General features: G+C 38.1%; 2 protein-coding genes across 2 annotated transcripts; one reads left to right on the top strand and one right to left on the bottom strand.

Annotated features, from left to right (window-relative positions):
* Positions 1-466: 466 nt before the first annotated feature.
* Positions 467-3629, top strand: hrh3 (histamine receptor H3). Its single transcript, XM_079451182.1, has 3 exons — positions 467-919; positions 1241-1407; positions 2387-3629. Exons 1-3 carry the CDS (start codon positions 580-582, stop codon positions 3299-3301), a joined length of 1422 nt encoding a protein of 473 aa, XP_079307308.1. The 5' UTR covers positions 467-579; the 3' UTR covers positions 3302-3629.
* An 86-nt stretch (positions 3630-3715) lies between these two features.
* On the bottom strand, positions 3716-23004 carry vps35 (VPS35 retromer complex component). The gene is made up of 17 exons (XM_079464574.1): positions 22890-23004; positions 20912-21010; positions 20638-20734; positions 20114-20237; positions 18466-18648; positions 18006-18219; positions 17284-17367; positions 15253-15362; positions 15063-15159; positions 14802-14950; positions 11539-11746; positions 10895-11050; positions 10388-10510; positions 9670-9849; positions 9236-9475; positions 7541-7684; positions 3716-5423 (listed from the first exon to the last, which is right to left on the bottom strand). The coding sequence occupies exons 1-17, from the start codon at positions 22890-22892 to the stop codon at positions 5244-5246; spliced, it is 2391 nt and encodes a 796-aa protein (XP_079320700.1). The 5' UTR covers positions 22893-23004; the 3' UTR covers positions 3716-5243.
* Between the last annotated feature and the right edge of the window lie 28 nt (positions 23005-23032).

Here is a 23032-nt window from a genome sequence, read left to right as displayed (position 1 = left end):
ACAGTTTATTTTTCTGACAGTGTTTTAATTACGACACAGCCTGTCAAACATCACAGTCAACGAGAAACAAGAGAAATAGACCATATCACACCCTGTTTTCAATCATTTGCCATTTTGTAATGGCAAGGTGAAACTCTGATACTCAGTATGATATTCTGTTGAGACGGTAGACTGTTTGTTTTATCTTCCTCTTGTGAGTGATACCTCCCATATGGTCTGTCTGAGACACGAAGTGACACGCTTGTGAAATCCAGAGGTTATCAGTCACAACATCCAATACTCAATATTAAGCCTTGTTCAATTTCATTTTGTGATAACATATTGAGTTAAATCAGATGCTGTTTAGCAGTTTTAACATGTGCACTTCTATATCTCACCGCAGACATCATAAGCCCTGCTAAATAATCGGCCAATGAATGCGCGCATCCCCGTCTGAATAAAACCCCGCTCGCTCGCTGCTGCTGCTGAGAATGAGAAGCGCAGTCGCAGCCAGGAGCGCAAATGGCGCGGCGGCTCTTACGCATTCTCGACTGTCATGCATAACAATTTTTTTTGACGGAGAAAAGCAGCAGCAACACCATGCAGTCGTCATTATTGTCTGTTGCACATTCTCCGGGGATACCTACGGCCGTTTCATTACTATGGAAGTCAGGAAATCCACGGTCGTCTAACTGGACAGCGATGGAGAGAGAAAACAGGACGACTCTCGGTGACATGGATACGTTTGACAACCGGCGCGCACCGTACGGCCAGTTTTCTCCATCCATGTCTATATTTTTGACTGTGCTCATGACACTGCTGGTGTTTGCGACGGTTGTCGGGAACGCGCTTGTCATTTTAGCTTTCGTTGTGGAGAAAAGTTTACGCACACAAGGCAACTTTTTCTTTTTAAATTTGGCCATAGCGGACTTTCTTGTCGGTGAGTGGTTACTATCACAATATTGTAGCATTTATGTTCATAAATGTAAAAATGATACAAATTCTACTGAATCAATTCTACTATGAATCATCAGCTGTTTACCATTACAAAATTCCACTCTGTAGTGTGTTTGGGGTTTATTCCATAGGATTTGTATCTGCCAGATAACATCCCATTAATGCGAGTAGAAACCAACACATTAACATTGAAAGAAATACAAAACAATACAATTCCCATTATAATCAACACACCCTTAAGAATGTGATGGTTTTTGCCGTTTTGTTTCAGTAAATGATGGATTGTGTTTTTAATCTAATGCAGGAGGGTTTTGCATCCCCGTGTATATTCCCTACGTCCTCACGGGCGAGTGGAGGTTGGGCAGAGGGCTGTGTAAACTGTGGCTGGTGGTGGATTATATGCTGTGCACCGCCTCAGTTTTCAACATTGTGCTTATCAGTTTCGACAGGTTTCAGTCTGTCACCAAAGCGGTAAGTGAAGCTCGAAAACATGCAAACTGCTGTTATGACACTGAAGACGGTAAACTCACTGAAATGTAAACGTTTCACAGTATCAATAGCCTAATAACAATGAAATTATATTTCACAGGTCCATCGTTTGTAATTTTACATAAAGATTCAACTAATTTCAAACCAGTTGAAAAACAATAAAAGCAGTGACAGAAATCCTAATATCGACCTAATATGTAACTACTATAAAATTGTAAAATACTTTTAGAACTGTGGTTTGGTCATTATTCCATTAGGGTTTAATGGTGTTCTGTTTTATTGGTTCTCATCTGACCGGTAACATATCCTACCAACAGAATCCATCACATATAGACACCCTCATAGTTTCCATTAAAACCCATTCAATTCCCATTTTAACCATTAGAGAACCCTTCCCAAGACAGAGACCTTTAAATTAGAATATTGGTGAGAATAGTTCCTGATAAATAAAGGGTAAAAGATAACAAATCCACATAATGATAACTGTAGTATCAGAAAATCACAATTGGGACATTGGAGGTTGGGGTATTATAAGATCAAGACAATAAAAGTGTATGTGGTTCAAATCCAAAATGCTGTGAACATTTTCAGTGTTTAGTTTTTCGTCGAAGCTGGTCACGGAAAGGTCACTTGATAAAACCCAGATGTTATTATACATCATTGATTATGCAGAGACAATTAGTCACACGGGCACAGTGGGCGCAGACCTTAATGCGTGTACGAATGTCATCACACAAACACATCTGTATATTTAACTCAAATCTGTTGACTTGTAATTATATCTTACTAGACAATGATGCTTATTGCTTCTATTCCTGGATGCAATTGAAGAGTTTGGTTCCAAAATGAAAAATGTTTTCAAAAATCATGTTTTTATTGTGTCTTAAATCAAAACAAAAATACTGAAATTTTTGAAACAATGCTATAATACTGTATGTATAAACTCAAACCTCTGTTGCAGGTGAGTTATCGTTGTCAAAAAGGAATCACTAGGGAAGCAGTTTTGAAGATGCTCTGCGTGTGGCTGGCAGCTTTCCTTCTTTATGGTCCAGCTATTATCAGCTGGGAACACATCGCTGGAGAAAGCGTAGTGCCAGATGGAGAGTGCTATGCCGAGTTCTACTTCAATTGGTATTTCTTGATAACTGCATCCACCGTCGAGTTCTTCACTCCTTTCATAAGTGTCACCTATTTCAACCTCAGTATTTACATCAACATACGCAACAGATGCGCTGTGAGGGAGGAACAGCCGACTTACATTAGACTCAGGAGTTTTAAGATGAAGCCGCTTGCAGCCGGCGACGTACAGCGGGTGTTTTTCGTGAGACCTCTCGAGGAAAGCGGTGTTGAAGACTTAGCCCCGAGGTCTCGATGCTGTCGGTTAGCGCCCAGAGCCAAGGTGTCCGCCACCGAGTTCGCCAACACCAGACAGACCAAACGAAGAGACAGCACAATTGCAGACCTGCCTCCTCTGCAAGTTGGGGAGCGGATCCTGACGTCAACAGAGGCACAGTTTCATTACATTGATCGCTCATCCGGATCCCATAGACACCGTCCTGATATGGGTGCCAGTTTGGCCAGTCGCTTTCGCTTATCTAGAGACAAAAAGGTGGCCAAGTCTCTAGCTGTGATAGTTTGTGTATTTGGTCTCTGTTGGGCACCCTACACCCTTCTGATGATCATTCGAGCAGCTTGTCACGGCCAGTGTGTCCAGCACTACCTTTACGAAATCTCATTCTGGCTTTTGTGGATAAATTCATCCATCAACCCGGTCCTGTATCCTCTGTGCCACAGCAGTTTCAAAAGAGCCTTCACCAAATTGCTGTGCCCAAGCAAGACTAAAATACAACCTCTGAACATGGACCAGAAGTATTGAACGTCAAAGAATAAACGCATTTTCAAATAGGGCTAGTTGTTTTCCTAAATGTGCTTGTATAGGACCTAAATGAACATTTTATCAGTATTTAACAATAGCACAAATTATGATTTGCTTACAGTGTAGTCAGTAAACTGCTTTATTTTTTATTTTAAAAGACCAAATGCTTCTTTAAAACACTGGCCAAATTCAGGCCACTGGTACATATGTAAATTATTTGCCATCTTGTATTATGTGCAAAGGCCTGAAATCGGTTTACGTTGAAATGTTTGTCTAAGTACATCATTTTATATTCACATGTTAAAATAAATTGTACTGGTGATATTTCAACCATTATAGACTATTAAACATCTTTAAAAAGGGCCCTTACAATGAGAAAAATTTACAGTAAATGAAATCATAGACCAGACCACACTGTTCGTTTTAACAGTGTATTGATTCTAAATGGCACATGTACCATACAAAGCCTGTAGTTCCTCTAGCAACTGTGGGAAAATATAAGGAGAAACATGACTCAATTCATATAATCATATCAATGTAATGAACTTCTAAAATAATTACTTGATATAGAAAAAGCAAATAGCAAAAGAGTGTTCCCTAATGAACTAAGCACGGTCTATTATGCAGTGGGATCTTTTTGTTGAAGAGACATACAAAAGAGAAAGAGGCAACAAAAATACTCATAATACATTGACCACAGTACTTAAATCATAAAAAATTAACCATCATAAATGTCTACATCAAAATAATTGACATTAAATGATATGCTCATGCTATGAATATCATAGAAGGAATTACAATGGTATTCAAAAGTGCACCAGAACTGTTTGCTTTCCTTCGTCAAAATATCTTCTTTTGTGTTCAAAAGAACAAAGAAATGTAGAAAGTAATTTTTCCAACTATGGTAGTCAATGGTGACCAAGAAATGTTTTGTTAAAAGCATTCTACCAAATAAACTGTATAGCTCTGTGTTAATCAGAGCAAAGAAATGTATACAGATTTGGAGAGTGGAGATAGAATTTTTTATTTTTGGGTGAACTGTTCCTTTAACAATAATAATACTCTAAAGTTGATAATAATAGTTCTACAGGCACATGGGGTTAATATCATTTTTATTTGTGCAAATGTCATGAAATCAATGATACTTTGTTTTAACCGATTTACAATTAGATTATACATATAATATATGAAGGGAGGGGGAATCATAATTCAAAAAAAGACAAGATGCAAGAGGTGTTCAAATAACAAGGCTTCTGACATCGTTTAGATTCACAGCCACAACTACGCATTCATTAACTATACACATGTTCACCCATTCGATGTATTATTAGTATCAACACAATGTCCCACTCCACCAAAGTATCTGCCGCAGAGGTGTATTTAAAGAAAAAAATAGGCTGCGAAACAAGGCTATTCATTAGTTACACAAACTCAGCGTGACATTTAAAATAATAACGCTGAAAATCGGAGAATCAAGTGTAGGTCCTCCAAACAAAGGCTTTAACAACGCATGGCTCAATAAAGCTCTGCTGTTTTTTTTCTCCAGTTTGGCCTGCGGGGCAGGGAAATGGCAAAGCAACGCTTTTAACAACTTTTTTTGATAAATATTTATTTTCATTTTCGCTCGTTTCTTTAGTGTATGGCAACGGTGGCATCAGGAGGGAATGGTAATCTGAAGTAAGTGCAATGCATACAGTGTTCTCTAAAGAAATCACGAGGAAACTCCACACGAGATCAAGAGGAAAGAGGGAGATGGTAAGAGGGAGAGGTAGAGAACAATAAAATGAGAAAATATGAGCAGTTGGAGGAATGAGAAGAGAGCCAGGTGGGTTTGGACTTGTTTTTCCCCTGGCTGGAATACCCTGGTGTGCTCGTGTGGGCATATACTTATATCTCTCTCTATTCGTGTGTACACATATATAAATGTTAATGCGTGGGGCTCCTACAGCACTAGCCCCTCGTAGGCAGGTCCCTCAGACTCGGGCGACTCTCGCTGCAGACGCAGGTGTTCCAGTGTATTGTGGAAGTGTTTGTTAATCTGCTCCGTCTCCTCACTGGCCTCCAGGTTCGGGAGATCCTCACGGATCTTCTGAATCAGCTGATTCAGTACTTGAACCGTCACCTAGAGAGCAAACCCATATTTATATGTAAACACCAAAGAGAGATGAAACAATAAAAAAATAGAAACTCTCTCAAGGCTCTAGACTCACTTTTTGCACTGGTGCGCCTAATTTTATTTTCTTAGGTGCACCAGCATAAAATTTAGGTGCACCCAAATTTTTGACCGGATCCCATTTAGGCAATATTGAATTGTTAATGATTAACTAACAATCTGGTAAAAATAAAGTTTTTTACCAAAGAAAGGTAACTTACTGAAAAAGTATGCTTCACTGAACTGAAATATACATTTACAACATCTGTGTCTCCGTCGATTAGGAATGCCATGTATGGTGTCAGTACACGATCCGTTCCACCTGCACGATCCGTTCTGAGCATGCGCATAATTACGTATTAGAAAACGTCATGGTTTTCCTACACTATTGGTACCACGCAGGCGATGAAACATTTGACGGCCAGGTGGCACAACTGGCGGCATATTGTTTGTTTTGTAGGCTAACGTTACATAGTTTAACCGTTCACGGCGAGTCTGGTTTTATGTTTTTAAACGTTGCTTACGTAACCATGATTACGATGTGTTTATGTGGTTGCTAATCCAAAATAATAGAGTTGTTACATGAACATGGATGATTTTGGTTACATGTGGAATAAAGTATTTTTATCGATTGCAAATCTTCAGTTTCCTCCAAACTCCATTTTGCGATTCATTGCTGTATCATGTCTATTTACCTTACCGTGTTTCGATCTGAGGTCAGTAGTATTATCAAAGACGGTTTGTGTCGTTTTTTTTAAATAAAATCTGATAATACTAGTTAACTTTAAATGTAGTCATTTATTAGTATGGGTCTATATAGGCTAACATATCTATCCATTTAATCTAAATTAGTAAAATAATCCCTTCAATGGCGTTTACAGAAGCCAATAAGGAACATAACACGTATGTCTAACTAGACTATATTAATTTACATGAAGAATGAACTACAATGTCAGGGGAAACATTACAGTATTTCAAACTGACTTGAAAGAACGCATAGTGAAATGATACGAGGTGGACAGCAGCGAAGTAAATTGAGTATTGTATTAAATTTAACAGTAAAAAACAAAGTAAAACAAAGCTGCGCAAGCGTGGAACAGATCGTGCAGTGTCGTAAATCATCGCACAACAAAATCATCATTTGCGCATGAGCGGTTTCTACAACGTCGTTGTGCGCATGCGCGAACGGATCGTGCACGTGGAACGGATCGTGTACTGACATACGGACTGTTTGCAACATGCACAGACGTATTTTTTTTCAAAGTATCTGCGATGACTCCTATAATTTGGGCGCGCGACATCATTGTATTACAACCCGTCACAAATGCACTTTTGCCGGCCATGGTCTTCCCACACTCTTTACAGTAAATGCAGTGCATTATTTCATCAGCTTTGTATCTTAGCCAGGGAAACTTGTCGAGCCACTCTCTTCGAAATCTATACACTTTCCCCCTTTTATTTTCAGTCGGCTCGGACTCGATCGTATCTGGCTCATTATCGAATGCCGTCTTCGGACCAATGCATGACATAACCTGGGAGGTTGATGGCTCCGTGTCAGAGCAATGTTTAAGATTATTGCACGGATTCTTATCGAAAAAATGTTCAATCGTTCTTTTAATCTTTTTTACTAACCTTTATCTCTGTCTGATTGCACCACACGCGACGCGATTTCAAATGTAAACGCACCGCACGTACAGGAATATCTCGACCACGGCTGAGTAACATGCAAATAGGTGCAGGAATTTATTTTTGTTTACACTTTCCCTGGGTAAAGCTCAAATATCATAAACAACAGGTTTTGTTCTGAGCCCTGGGTACAAGCTACTGTGTCCTAGATGTGCTCTGGCAAATCCTGAGTCAATCTCTCTCCAAATTGATCTTTGATGCAACGATGCTTCCTCCCTGATGAGTACGAGTTAGGTATAATCTACCGGCACTTATGCCAGACAAAAATGTGGAATGTGGCAGTGAGCGCGAATGAGTGATAGACAAGAGATCGACGGGGAGGCAGAGCGGCGGAGCAGAAAAAACAAGTTAAACTGATTGAAAAACGAATGTGATAAAAGATCAAGCATCACTGGTCATACCGCATCATTCTCCCGCTCATAAAAGCAGATGTATCTGTTGAGGATCTCAATGAAGAGCTGAACTTGCAAGGACGGGTCCATACACTGGTTGGCGATCTTCAGAGCTTTCTTCAGGCATTCCATCACTCTCCTCCCATCACGGATCTGTCAACAGAAAGAGAGAGAGATTCCGTGTGTGACTGCTGCAAATAATGCCATTTTCTCTGGACAAACCAACTTAAGAAAGCTCAGTGATTCAGTTTACAGGGTTAAGAATTGGATTGGGAAGCTCTGTTGTTAGGGGCAACGCATACCTCCCTAGAACATGCTGTGGAACTGAGAAAAGAGATAACGCACGCTTCTATCTCGCCAGATGCATTCATGAGTCACAACAACACTCTATTGATCTCTACGAAAAGAAAGATATTTCTTTGGTGGAAAGCTAAATATCAGTTACAATGCATCATGTATGTTTTAACTCAAAGAAATGCCCCCACTGAATTTTTATATCATAATCTGCTCATGTCCTACAGTTTGCGGAGACTTGTCGAAGTGAATGTTGGAGATAAGAAAATGTGAAAGCTGTAGGCAGACGTCACATTCAGTAGATACTGCATACAGCCTACACAAAATGCAGTTGCAATTATGAATCATCGAATTTCACTAAAATGATTGTCTGATTCCATTGCAGTTGTGCGACATTTAGACTTAATTCTCAAATGACTCAGAAGAACATCTTCCCACCTACAGTGTTTTAAAAACGATAATCTTTCTATAAATGCTTCAGAAATAAGACAATCACACTATGAAAATATCCGATCTGTCTCAAATGTTTTTTATATCTAGAAGAGCATGTTTCATTCCTTAAACGCATTTAACAACCACACTAAGATAACACTTAAAAAGCACTGATATTTAAAAAGCCATACTTGCTCAAACATTTTGACTGAATAACATCTAAAAGGAAAGTTTGTTTAAAAATAACCTTAAAAAAATCTATTGAAAAGATTTAATATTTCTGTACACTGACTCAAACATGAACATGATATCGTCATATGACGTTGACACCATTACTTGGCTCAAGACTGTTTACTGAAACTAAAATCACAGTCTCATTATAATAAAACAGCTTAACGTGGCTTAAGATAACGCACTTTACATTGACCTGGGAAAAAATCTTTTAATCGCTGATATCACACATAAACATGTTCCATGTTGTTACTTTGTCACTACTTTAAGCCACGTTCAGTCGTTTTCTTATAATTCTTAACATGAGATTATTCACTTTATCTGTAAAATAAGGGCTCATTCTTTTGACAGCAGATAGTGTTTATTACAATGAAGGTTTGACAGGTTTTCACTGATTGCTTTTTACGTTGACTTTTTAGCGTTTTTTCTCATTAAGCATTTAAGAATGTCCCTATCCGTCTGATCTCTAAACATGCATATAATTATACCAAATGTCTGTTTTTGAAATAATGCAGATATAATGTAGCTAAGAAGGCCCTCTGTAAATGGACTTAATCTGTTGATTGATTCAACACATTTTTTGTATTTAGTTGTAGCTGGAGGGTAAACAAAGTAAACCGTAAACCCTATAACATTTTTCTAGCTATGTTAGTGTCTAGCAATGTTAATGTAGGTGATTAAATGAAGACCGATATTTCATTTTTCGGTGAACTGTTCCTTTAAGCTATCCATTCAAACAACACCAACCTCCTCTCCCCCCTTGTCAGTGTTGCGTCCAGACCAGAAGAGGTGGGCACAAATGCTGACAGCACGGCACTGGTCAGGTTTCTTCAGCAGTTTGGAGGCAGCCAGCGCGCACTGAGTACGCAGGGGCTCGTGGTTCTCTTCACTGAAGCACTTTGTGCGTTCGAATGTGCCAATGATCAAGGTGATGGCGGCCAGCTGAGCCTTCGAGTCGCTGATCTCATCCTCATACAGGGAGAATGCCTTGAAAGACACACACACACAACTAAAATGGCACTTTTGAATGGTGTTTGAATGACAGATTTTTCTGGTCTAGTCCTTCTCTCAAGCTATTATCGTACCATTGTGAACAGTAATGAATATGAGAGGGAAGAACAACGAATGTGCACACGTCTCAATACTGACCTATCAGGCATTTAATCAAAATGCTTTTCTACCTGAGACATGAACTCGTAGGCAACGGTTTCGTGGTTCTCAAAGCCGATCTCTCCGGCCGCCAGCGCACCCTGGAGAAAAAGCCTCAGGGGTAACTCCGCCAGCTCTGCTTTGATCAAAGCGGTGATGGTCTGATGGGCGAACGAGAAAATCTTCTGACATTTCTTTTCCCATTTGTCATCCTGTGGAAGAGTTAGATTGACAATTGTATCAATATTATTCATTATAAAATCTGCTATTTAAATGTGGGTGGATTTTGGGTGGAGGTGCAGCCATATTTCCAAGAGAAAGAAAAGGTGCTTTAAATTCCTCACAATGGATCCTTCACATATGCCTACAGCAGACCTCTAAAAGCTAGAGTTGTTTTTGAAAGCCAATTAAGCTAAAAAAAAACAAAATACGTTGCTTTATACGCTATAAAATAATTTTTTTTAACAATAATAATATTAAAATTAACACTTGCTTCGTATAGAATTTAATATTCACATTTAAAACAAACTGTTCTATATATTTTTTATTACATCATTATCAACATGTGCTAAAGCTAAACTTTTGGAATCAATGAATTGTTTGAGACAAGTTATTTTAAAATTGAGTGTTTGTTACCCATTACAAGCATTTCACATCATTTCAGAGAGGATACAGCCTCTACTGCCATGTAGGTGGTAGAGAGTACAGCATCTCCCCAGGCTTTTAAAAAGAGGTGCGACAGGAACATACCGAGGACGAGTTCTCTTTGTAGCGGAAGGCCAGTTGATAAGCAGCGAACACAAGCGGGGGCAGAGTGTGGCGAATTCTCTGATTCCCCCCAGCACCAAAGTGTTTTCTGGATGTGTTTAAAATCTGTGGGAGGCCGAATGAAAGAGAAGAAATGTGAATAATTCATAAAGCAGTGTGATGACCTCATCAACTGATTGAACTCGGAATGAATCAACCTTCACTGGAGGCCAATTAGAGCAGCTCTGGTCCTATGATGTCAATTACTAATGTCAAATAAACACAACATTGTCAATCATTTGTATATGATGTTCCATCAAGGAGATTATTTCTCCTCAGTATTGAGCGCAAGAGAAATGATCAAAGAAACGCCTCGTGCTTTCCCCCCAAATGAGTAGCCCTTAACACCAGTGCATTTTTTATAGATCACAGCTGCTTCTTCGGCAGAGGCTAATGACGCTCGGCCGTGTCATCTGATGAAAGGACAAGGTAGGAGGAGAGACTGGGTACCAGATACTGCTGATCAGGGTCATCTGAATGCAGCAGATGAATGAAGCGGCCCACTAGACTCTGTTCCTCAGCGAAGTCCTCCGGGTCGGGATCCTCAGCAGGTTGATCCGGCTGGTCCTGGATCAGCGTAGAGACCAGGTTCAGGATTGCATCGACCTGCGAAGAGACATCGATTAGATGCATAGAAAGCTGGAGGCAAACGGATAGGACAGTTGACAAGTGCAGAACAGCATTGAAAGACTTGCTATACAATTTATCCTAATTCAGATCTATGTAATAAAAATGTTCGCTTCAAGCTATCTGAACAGTGCTTCACTCATACTAAAGCAAACAGATTTAGGGCTTTATATGGTACTTCACTGCTGTTGTGTAATCAGTAGTCTCTTCAACGGCTCATAAAGTGAGTGGGTGAGTGAAAAGATGCCGTTTTGGCACACTTCTTAAGTCAAAGCAGCTCCAAAATTATTTGAACACAGAAATATCAATCTATTTCATATAATATATGTAATGGCGTTTGTGTCAGTCACATGTGACCTTTCCCCTTTGGAAGGCTTTTAAGAATGAACAAAGAACCAAGAGAAGTAAACCCCCAACTGGTGCGAACAGCAGAAAAGAATCCCATTAGAAACATATGTGATATAAACCTGATCTTGTGCCACTATGGTTGTGTTGTAGTCCAGGATGTTGCTCAGCACGTAGCAGCTCATGCTTTTGCGTGACTCATAATCGAAGTACTCGAAGAGCGGTGGGAAATGCTTGAGCTGCAGCACGGTGAGAATATTATTGTAAGTGTCGACAGGGATCTTCAGAAGCCTGGTCAGCTCCTTAGATACAGCGCTGCTGGTGGCGATGCTGCATAACAAGAAATCAAATAGTCATGAATAGAAGCAGGTACGCTGATATAATAATGAGTGACCTTACTATTGTGGGGAACAAATTCAGCTGTCAGTATCCGTAAAAAGGTATTTCAACCCACAGATAGATATGCACCTTGGTCTTTTTTTTACAGTAAAGTTTTCTGAAAGATCTTGGTTAAAAGAAAGCATAATACAAATTATTATCACCTATTAAGCTTTACAGTTTTCCTCAATAGTTAAGACATTTTTTCATTTTTCTCAACCATTTCCTTTAAAGGAGGAGTAATATGCTATTACATCCATTGTGCCTTCCTTATACTGTTAAACGTGCTGGGTCCATAAGCTTAACATGGTCAACTTGTTAAAAAACGAGTTGGACGCATGACGTAGTATTTCTGTGCTCAACAAAGATCCTACGGTTTTATTGGCCATTCTCCTGGAAGAGCACGCCCATGAATGAACCAGAAAGCGAGAGGAAGGGCATGCCCATCAGCGTGTTTCCTTCCTGGAGAAGCTGTGGTGAGCATCACACGTAATAGTGCATTGTAGCCGTTTAGCTAATAGAGCTAATGATGGCACCTAAGACATGTGTTTCGGATGTGAGGGGAAAAAAGCCTTTAACGATTGTTTCTCAAACAAGTACCAGTTTTACTCTGCAAGTAAAACTTTGTGAAATATCTATGTTTTGTAAGCATGTAATGTAAACAACAGGATCATTTGGACTGGTGTCACGATAGCAGTTGTTGCATGGTGTACACATCAAAACTTCTTTCTGATTGAATGGTTCTATACAGTTCATGCAGTTTAAACACTGCAGACTGACTGCAGTATATTACCGTAAGTGAAGTCCCTGTATCCTTTATCCCCCCAAGTTAAAGTTCTTGCTGCCTGGAGGCGTTTCTGCTCATACAGCTCCATAACGTTCAATAAAAAAAGATAAGATCAAGTGGAGCAGCCAAGATCTCATCAGAGACCAATGTTCTCATTGGCCTTCCTTGCTCTTCCTTTCTACATTGTGTGGATCTAAGATCTAAAATGCCTGTGCTTTTTATGTGGCCACATGTTATTGTTACGTTTGTGTGTAAGACAGGATTGCAATTTATAGTTTTGAGGTTTTATGTTAGGGTATTCAACTAATTTTAGTCTCTGAGCAATTGAGAGAAACAAAAGAACAAGCATGATGCTGCTCCATATTTTTTTTGCCATTAATCATTATTATTAATCATCCTTTATGTTTATCACTGTGTTTTTCAAATATCTAACCAATAAAAAGCATTAAGAGCTACCTATCAACCTCGACAACGTATGTATGATTCATAAAGTACTGGGTTTTTCCATTTCGTGAAAAAACAGCTAATTTAGACATCTGAGGTTTTGGAAGAACGGCAACGATAATCAAGCTTTGAATTTTCTGATTGATCAAAATGTGAGTGCATTATAAGGAAATAAGCCAAGTTATAAATGACTGTAATCACACAAATAAGCCAAACCATGCACCTGTATGTAATCTCCAGTGCAAGAAAGTCAGCAGAACAAATATCTGCTCTTAGCACAATTGACCAGTACTGTGATCACTGATCAGTCACTCACTTAGATTGCAAACAGTGAGTCATCATGTCTATCTGGCTTTCTATCCACCCTCTAAATTACTGGGTGTCTGATGTGATTTTGTACGTCATCGCAGTAAAAAAGAAAAGTTCTGTGTTTGTTTAGGCTATTTTAACACATGAAAAAGAACAAAGAAAAAAATGAAAAATGAATGGTCTCTTTGTAATGTAGAATTATTTCCTACGCTCAAATACAGTAGATGCTCTGATCAAAGGATGTGCTGTAATCTTGAAAAATTGAAAAGTTAATAATTACAGGGCTTAAAAGACAGAACTGTATTAATATTCCACAAGCATTCGGTTTTCCCTATACCTCTAACTGTACATTACATTTCTCTAATTAAAGGGACAGTTCACTCAAAAATAAACATTCGTTCATTCTCATGTCATTCCAAACCTGTATAACTTTCTCTCTTCTACAAAATACAAAAAAATATTTTGAATAATGTTGGCAACCAAACAACATTTGCCCCTATTGACTTCCATAGTATGGAGGAAAAACCACATAGACATTTCTCAAAATATCTTCTGTTGTGTTGCACAGAAAAAGGAGTAATATACAGGTCTTGAACAACATGAGAGTGAAATGTCCCTTTATTGAAGCCTGCAAAGCCTAATGTAAACTCTAAAATGTAAATTTTCATCTAAGCTTCAAATGCAGACGACATCAGCCAAAAGCAGTCTGATTAACTAACACAAACGATCCAATTAAATGTCATTTCTGAACACACAACGTAAACATTTCCAGTGGAAAAGTTTGTGCACCTCCAGGCTAATGGCTTGTCCAATCAATGAAATGGAGCATCTTCTGGAGAGACCCAATCACAGTCCTGACCTCGACCCCCCATGCGATGCTGTGACATGGCCTTGTAAAAGCAATTCACACCAGACATCTCAAGAAGATTGCAATGAGTGTTTTCTGATGCAGCTTTGATAAGCAATTACAGGAAACATTTGGTGGACGCTCTTGCTGTCAAAGTAGGGTCAACAAGATAATTAAACCCTAGAGTTGGCTTGATTGAGTTTTATTTGTTCACTCAGATAAATGATCAGACATATCTGTGTTTTAGCTGTAATTCTGAATATGCATTGCAAAGCCAAGGGTTTATGTTTTCCTGCAATTGCAGTTGTTCTTGCTTTCTTGAATATTTTAACCCTTTAAAGCAGCTTTATGCAGTTCAGTGACAACAGAAAAAAAAGCACTACTTCCTTCAAGAAATGCAAATACAATTTAGAATCGGCAAACTTCTGTTAGGAGATCTAATAGGCATGACATCAACTAACTGTTCCTTTATACCAAAATGGGGAATTAATTCATAGAGTCAATAATTTTTCAGTAATACAACAGCACTGCTAAAAACAGAGTGGGTTTTAAAATGACCATGTGCTCTTTGATTTTGCTGTACGATGTACAGTAAGACAAACAGTACAGTCGAGACTCACTGTTCCAGGTTGAGTTTGTTGAAGATTTCCACAGTACTCTCCAACACTTTATCCACATAATCCACTCGGTCAGGGTAGCATTTCATGGCCAAGTTGATCAGAGACACTTGCAACGAAACAATGTCCTCCGATGGCATGTCCTGACGTGACTAATGGGAAAAATAAAGATGTCAACAAGAAACATTTATAGATGAAATATTACAGTAAATTACAACAACGAGCTCTCTTAACAATCACAATTCTTAACAAGCCAGAACCCACTTGTATTACAGTCGCCACTTGCTGTGAGAAAATGTCAAATAACTTGATCTCAGCAGGAATTCCAGGTCCATCTTCTCTGTGAGCAAACAACGCCAATCTGAGGGGTGAGAAAGGGATTAAATATAACTACATAGATGTTCATGACAGATAACTGCCAGTGCAGAGCAGCATGAGTAGAACGGCAAACCACCTGTCAATTAGCGCAATGATAATGTTTTTCACATTGACGTTTTGATGCAGATCGGCGCACGAGCGAAGGAACGGATTCAGCGTCTGCAGGTGGAACTCATCTGGAAAGACCTGCAGAAAAATAAATGTGTCAGTCACCACTATATTAACTATAAATTAAAGGTCCAGTGTTTTTTTTCCCAGAGGTGTATACATAATGAAGCGTTATGTTTTTATTAGGGCTGTCAACGCTAAAAATTTTTTCAGATTAAGCAATTCACGCAGCATCCGTTTATTTTGTCATCCTTTGGCTAGCGTTACATTATATAATCACTTTCTTATTCATCAAAAAGGCCTTTAAACCATTTAAGCGCGATATAAAACAGTTGCTTTAACCCGTAAAGTATAGATAGATAGACAGAAAGATATTTGGAAGAATGCTTATACATTCTTGAAAATTTCATCTTTTGGGTTCTCCAAAAAATGTCTCCAAGTAATTTTTCCTAATAATGGAGTCAATGGGGGGCAAGAACTGTTTGGTTATAAACATTCTTCCAAATATTTTGTTCATCAGAACAAAGAAATGGATACAGATCGTGTATACTCGAAGGTGAGAAACTGATGACAGAATTTTTCAGTCCCTTTAAAGACTGAAGTGTTTGAGAACTTAATTCAATTTATGTGCCATGCACATTTCTGACTAACATTATGAGTTACTGTGATGAAATTCAAAGAGGTTGAATCAGCCAGCATTAAAAAAAAATTTGAGTGATATAACTGTAATTCCTGTTTATGATTTTTGCTTTGAACTTGCTTTCAACCCCCGAGTTTTAACTTGGATATTTCGTTCATTGAGATCTAAAACAGTGCGATTTAGGTGTTCCCTTAATTTCTTTGAGTAGTATACTTCAATGTTAAATGGCTATAATTAATATAGAAATACAGAAAGAGTAATTTAATGGAGATCAGTTAATCAGTTGCAGTACTAATATCAGAATGTTGTCTTTTATAAAGTTATTTTCTTAAAGAAATCTGTTGTTTTCACATTCATTTGATAAATGTGAAATTATTAGAATGTAAAAGTATATTTAACATTAAAGGCGTGGTGTCCTATTTCTCTTAGCTGTTGTTGATGTTCAAATCACCAAAACAAACACACCCTACCCCATCTTTCTAATGTCCGTCATGTGCACCTTACTGCGGATTGGCTACAAGGTTGGTTTGGTACTCGGCCAGACTTTGTCTAAACAAGCATAATTCGGAAATCGGACACTCCGCCTTTAAAGTTATGTACGACTAATCGTGATTAATCACAGAAGAAAAATGATTGATCGATTGACAGCACTAGTTTTTATAACCTTAGAATGAGCTATTTCTATCTACATAGACCGCGAGTCCCCTTGCATTGTCATTCGTCATGTTGTCTCTACAGTGGCCCAAAACAGACAAACTGCTCTAAAGAGCATGTTTTTTTTTATTTGTTATCTTCTTCTGCAAAGTTGTGAAAACTGACGACATCTTAGTACTGTGTCAGCCGCCATAGTGCTTCTAAAAAGTAGGGGTAAGGGGTGGAGTGAGCCGTTGGTTGCAAATAAAGACAGAGCATAATGCGTCATGATCTGAAAACCCTGCCCTCCTGGGGAGGAAACAATCCAACCCTCTCCATTGACTTTCTAATGCGGGGAGCTGCCTCCTTGTCATTTCTGACTTAATAAAAACGTAGTCATGTTGCACCTTGTCGCACAGCAGCTTTTAGACATTGTTGTGTTTTTTATATAAGTCAGAAATGACAAGGAGGCAGCTTCCTGCAATTGACAGTCAATGGAGAGGGTTGGAGTGGTTTTCCCCCTGGTGTGGGCGTGGCCTAAATGTGCTCGGTCTCTAGTCACGGCCTCACCGCTAGATGCTGCTACATGTCATACACTGGACCATCAACCATGCTTCAATCATCAATATAAACTATGTCTTGTAATTACTGGGAACATTAAGCACATGTGAAAAGTGTTAAAGTCATGTAGAATAAAATGATGAGCAATAATGTGGAATTTTTTACCTGTATGATGCACTCCATGAGATATTCCTGTGCTAGAGAATCTCTACAATTGACCACCTGCTCCAAGACCCCAGACAGCACGACCTGCAGGCAGTCCACACATGCTTACACGTGCATGCAACCATTAGCATGACAAAATAACTGCAAATTTTTGCCTGCATTATATTGTGATTAACTATGTCAAGGCTAATGTACATTGAACTGGTCTTGTTTTTGGATATAACGTGGAACAATAATTGATCGGCATTAAAAATATATATAAAATAAGGATTTATTTGTTTTTACAAGCTATTATTCTAAAATAACACATGCACACTACAAGCTTTCTGAGACATTTTCTGCTGGAAGTATAAAGGTCAGTTACAGGTTTTCAAAGTGGCTATAGCAAACTATAAACATTGACTTTTGGTTTGGGTTACAATGCTAATTATACATGTGAAAAGCTTTTCTGGAGGCCCACTATGATGCACATGAATAGGTGCTTGAATCTAAAAATCAAATGAGAACATATTGAGCCCATCGCATCATTAATTCATGAACGTGCACGTGGAGTGTCTTCAAAAAACCATTCAAAGATGCTATAACCTCTCAGGCAGTTGATGCCATTAATGGCTCTTTCACTGATTATGCTGATATTTTTATGTTATCTTTTAAATATCTATGAGCTTCGGAGACCGATACTTTGCTGATTTCTGCATGGGAGGATTGAACCCAAACTGCACCTGTTTGTACTTTTCCACATTGACGCCTTCCAGCTGGCTCAGTCGCACCAGATTGGTCCCTACGAGAATCCGCAGCTCCTGTCTCTCCTTCTCCCTCTTCTCTCGGTCCCGGCTGTGCCCCTGATGCTGCATTCGCACCCACAGTTTATTCATCTCGGCGAAATTCAGCAGTACGAAGTCAATAGAGTCATTAATGTCGCCGGTCATTTCCTCCCTACATCGACAGAAGAGAACGCTGATCAATTCATTCAAAATCGTGAAATTTTGGGGTCATTATTTTGTAAAAAGCTGTCCAAGTGTTTCAAGAGCAATGGGTAATACGCCTTTTCTAGCGATGGATTTAATTGTATTTCAACATGTGAGATTACGCTGTGGTATCTTTTAAATTGTTCTGTGCGAGTCACAAATACCTTGGGACACTTGACATGTAATCACTGTCATTAGATAGAGAGTGTCTTACTCAGCCTGCTCTGCATCATCGGGCAAGATGTTGCGCGTGCACTGCAGCAGGTAGTTCCTGAGGAACAGGCCCCGCAGAGGATGCTGCACCCCACGACACATTTCCACCAGGTCCTTCAGGATGTCTTTGCGTGACTGGGGGAAAGAGCGAACGTACACCACTCCGACAGTTATCAACAGGTACCTGTGAGGTCAGAGAAAAAGTGATCGGGGGAAAAGAGATGCAAATGCACAAATGTAAATTCATAAGATTCAGTAACCACGAGACCACAGATGAGGTGGAAAATAAAACAAAGACATCAGGTATAAGGTATTTCAGGGCACATGAGAGAACATTAAAGTCTGAACATGTTTCATTAAATTCAATCTGTTACAGCATATGCTTTTCTATTAAAGATGAATAGGCAACAAAGCAGAGCCGTACAAATTAAAAATCCAACTATATCTTACATCTCATTTATATTCTCCATACATTTCTCACCTTTCCACACATTCAGTGTAGACTAAAAAAAATTCATTACCACAGATTTCATAATAAAGCAATATTGAACTACCACTATACAAATGTTCTGTTACCCGAACAGCATTCAATGCTAAATAAATTATATATAAATATTCATAATAAATAATTTATGACAATAAACCAAATAGCATGTAAATCTTGTTTAAACGTCTTGCGTTAGTGCTAGGAATTTACAGGGGGGTCAGCATAATAAAAACATTTCAAAAATCAATATTTTGTGTCCAATTATGTAGAAAATAAATCGGTTGGGGTTTATTTAGCAAACAACAATCATTACTATGTTCATTTTACTTTATATAAAAGCTTGAATAATGTAGTTTAGCGGAGCACAAAATAGAACTAGTTTGGTGACTCGGTGGAAAACTGCCCACAATATCTTAATAAACATGCTCATCAATAACGAGTTTGCCAATAACAAAAGGTGTCTTCGTGGATTTCCCTTTTATGGGGCAAGGCTACATAAGCCCCTCTGGAAGCTTTGAATTGCAGGATCATCCATTCACTGCATGAGGTGAAATCATATTATGCCTATTTTACATTATTACATAATCGACCACACTCATTAACAATGATGTCAAAGGTTTAAGACATCGGGGCATATCTTGCCAAGACGTGTTAAACTGCCTGGCTAATAAAAACTTATTTTGAATACTAAGTAGAAGTTCCCCCTTCGTTAATGTTAACTAAACAGTAGTGCCTGCAAGCTTTGTCAGTCTCCGCTGTCAAGAAAGAATACAAATTGTGCACAGTCAAGCCAGAGCATGTTCAGTGTTAATGAAAAGAGTTAAGACGTTAAATTAAGTATTGACTCTCTGCAAAGTCAACAAGTGAAAGCCCAGATAAACCACTGGTGGTAAAACAGAATTAAGTATCAAGAAATTAGGGATGGGGGAAAATCTGCAGGGGGAAAAAAACTGAATAGCAGGATATATATATATATATATATATATATATATATATATATATAGAACATCTGATGCCAGTGTACTCACAAAATTCCAAATCGTAATAAAATCACCAAAGGTGCATCTATGACTTTCCTGGCAATTGTATTGATTGATGCCGATATTGATCATTTGATTAATATTAATATGATATTACAGTGTGGGATTACTGAGATACTCACAGTCTAGGGATGATGTTGCCTGCATACTGAACAAGCTCGTAGAGGTCAGCCACCTTACGACCCTTGGCAAACTCATCTGTCAAATAGACCTCCAAGTAATGCAGCTCATCTGAGATGGCCATGTCTACAACAAGAATTTAATAAGTAAATAAATAAAACCTCTACAGATGTGTAATGGGGGGAAAAAATTATTTCAGCTTTATTAAAGTTCTTAAATGTTTGAACAAACGTTTAGAATGAATCTTAGGCACAGTTTATTAGATGGTTTAAAAAATGGGGGGTAATTTGGTCAGACAAAAAGTGATATAGAGTAATTCGTTTTTGTCCTTTATCGACATGCTGTGACACCCTTAAATAGTAAAAGCATGGGTCACAAAAACAAAGAACCTCCCCTTCATGAAATCCAATCACAAATTGTCGGAAGAAACACATTTTAAACAAATGTTAAGGTTAGGTTTACATGCTAAACTGTTGATGATACAATCTTGAGATCAACGCTATATCAAATCAAAGTAAACACGTACAGAGTTCATAGTAGCTCTTGGGAGAAAGCATTGAAGTCCTCAACTCCCCCAACATATTTGAGGCATGTTTCAGTGCATCCATTAGCTTGTTCTTGTCCTGGATAGATGACATAAAACATTTCATAATACCATAAAAAGCAACCAAACTTTCTCTAAAATCTCAAATGTTGTTTTTTCCCAGGGGAATGTAGTGCTATAGAATATATTCTATAGATATAATATAAATATTCAGTAAGGCACTGGTTAGCAGTAGATAAAAATGTACTCAACTCACCAGACAGCGCTTCATTTGAAACGACTGAACCTTCACTGCCTGCACTGCCTCATCCAGCAATTTCTCCTGCTCATCCTGGGGTGACTGCTGTGTGGTAGGCTGAGATAAACAGAGAACAATGCCAGCAATGTGGAATTATATCAATAACCATGTTTACAATGCTGTTTTGTTAATTTTTTGTACTTTAGTTGTTTTTTAAAGTTCACAAATGAAATGTCACTTCATATTTATGTCTATCTATGTCCATATAACTTTTCTATTTTTCAACATGAAGATTTAAAGGTTGTAATGAATATCACACTTATACACCAAGACACACAAAGATATTTTTCAACTTGTCCCCGCTGTCTGAACTTTTTTGAAGATTTAAATTGTTTGGTGTATATATGGCCACAGAAAAAATGAACAGACCATTTAAAAAAATATCAGCTTTTCTGGATTGACTATTTATAGGTATGTGTTTAGGTAAAATTATATTTTTTTTATTTATTCTGTGAACTGCTAAAAATAATTCTACCAAAATTAAAACCAAAATATTGTTTCTATTGGGAGAAAATGACAACTGGAGAAACAGGTCAAAATAACAGAAAGATGCTATGTAGGTTCATATTCACGTTTAAGCAATACAACAATAATATTTTACATGTATTTAGGAAAACGTTGTATTAGTTTATTTTGTAATGTGATATTCTCTATTTAGTGACTTTGTCACTCCTGAGGTTTGACAGTGGACTGGAATGGCCAAAAACTGCTTTAATAAAACTTTGGAATGGTCTTATTTTTACATGGATACACCATGTCTACGCTTTCTTCTGAATTGAAATATTTGAGGTGTGTAAATAAAAAATAAATTAATACACTTTGCAGATTGTGAGAAGAGAAACAAACATAAGCCGTCAAGCAGGTTAAGGAGAAAACAAATGATCTGTTTTTAAAAAATCAATCCCTATTCTTAAATGTCTGAATCGCTCTCGAACTATTTACAAGAATTCTAAACATATTTAGAAAAATAACCTTTGTATGTTTATTGTTTTTGATAAAGTTAACCATGTAGAATTGCAGACCACCGTATTCACTGCATGAAATGTCAACTTCTCTTCTACTACAGTTAAAAAGTAATGTCAGGCTCAGCATAAACAATTACTTCTGACATCCGTACAAAATATCTCGAGGAACACTGACACTAGAATAAATTGTTGTTGCTTAAAGAATGTTAATGCAAATAAGAATGTATCACTCCCATAGCAGATGTGTTAGTGGTCGGTGAGACAGTGCTTGAAAGGAGGTTGACAAACATGATGATGACAATCTATAGTCACTCCACCCTTTCCACAAACCACCCCGAATGTAAGTAACAAACAGTTACACTTCTTGTTGACATGAAAAGTATGCACAAGATATAGAGGTCTGGTTTGAAGTGAAATGAATGAACATCTCATAACTGAACAGTCAAGTGGCAATTACAACAACCCCCTTAGCTGGAGGGAGCTTACGCTACAAAATGTTCTCAATAAAAAATCTAACAAATCTTATAAACATGTAATAAAGAAGAGCGTATAAAATGATAATATTTATTTGATTAGAATACATAAAAATATACATAACTGTACACGAACAGCAAGGCTAATGCTAGCTAGATTAGCATCCTAACTAAGCACAATTCCTACGAATATATGTACGCAGCAATGAAAACAAAAACGACCACATATTATCCAACACCACAGACAAATGTTTATCCACTTGTACAATAAAACGAAATTAAAACAGTTTTACAACAACCAATTAAAATGAGAATATTATAGATGAAGGTAGGCCTCCGCATCTGTATGCTATTGCTAACGGCTAACCTGCAAAGACGAAAACAAACCATTTAGATAACCAAGAGGCGCTCTAACACTATAACTGCTGGAAACAACACACCGGCGCAAATAAAGCATGCAGCACACAATGTATGAATGCTATGATATATATATCTCACCATGATTATCAGGTATATTAGAGGAAACACTGGCTGACCCCCCTGTAAACGTATCCAGTCATGTGACTACAGCTGTTCCTCCTCGTGACGGGGGCACTGCCTCATACAGATCCCAACCCATAAAGCTAGCGCGCTGTAAATAA

The sequence above is a fragment of the Barbatula barbatula genome (assembly GCF_947034865.1).
Source record: "Barbatula barbatula genome assembly, chromosome: 1".
Classification (NCBI taxonomy): Eukaryota; Metazoa; Chordata; class Actinopteri; order Cypriniformes; family Nemacheilidae; genus Barbatula; species Barbatula barbatula.
The sequence above is the reverse complement of the archived record's forward strand: the minus strand, read 5'-3'. Positions and strand labels throughout refer to the sequence as shown.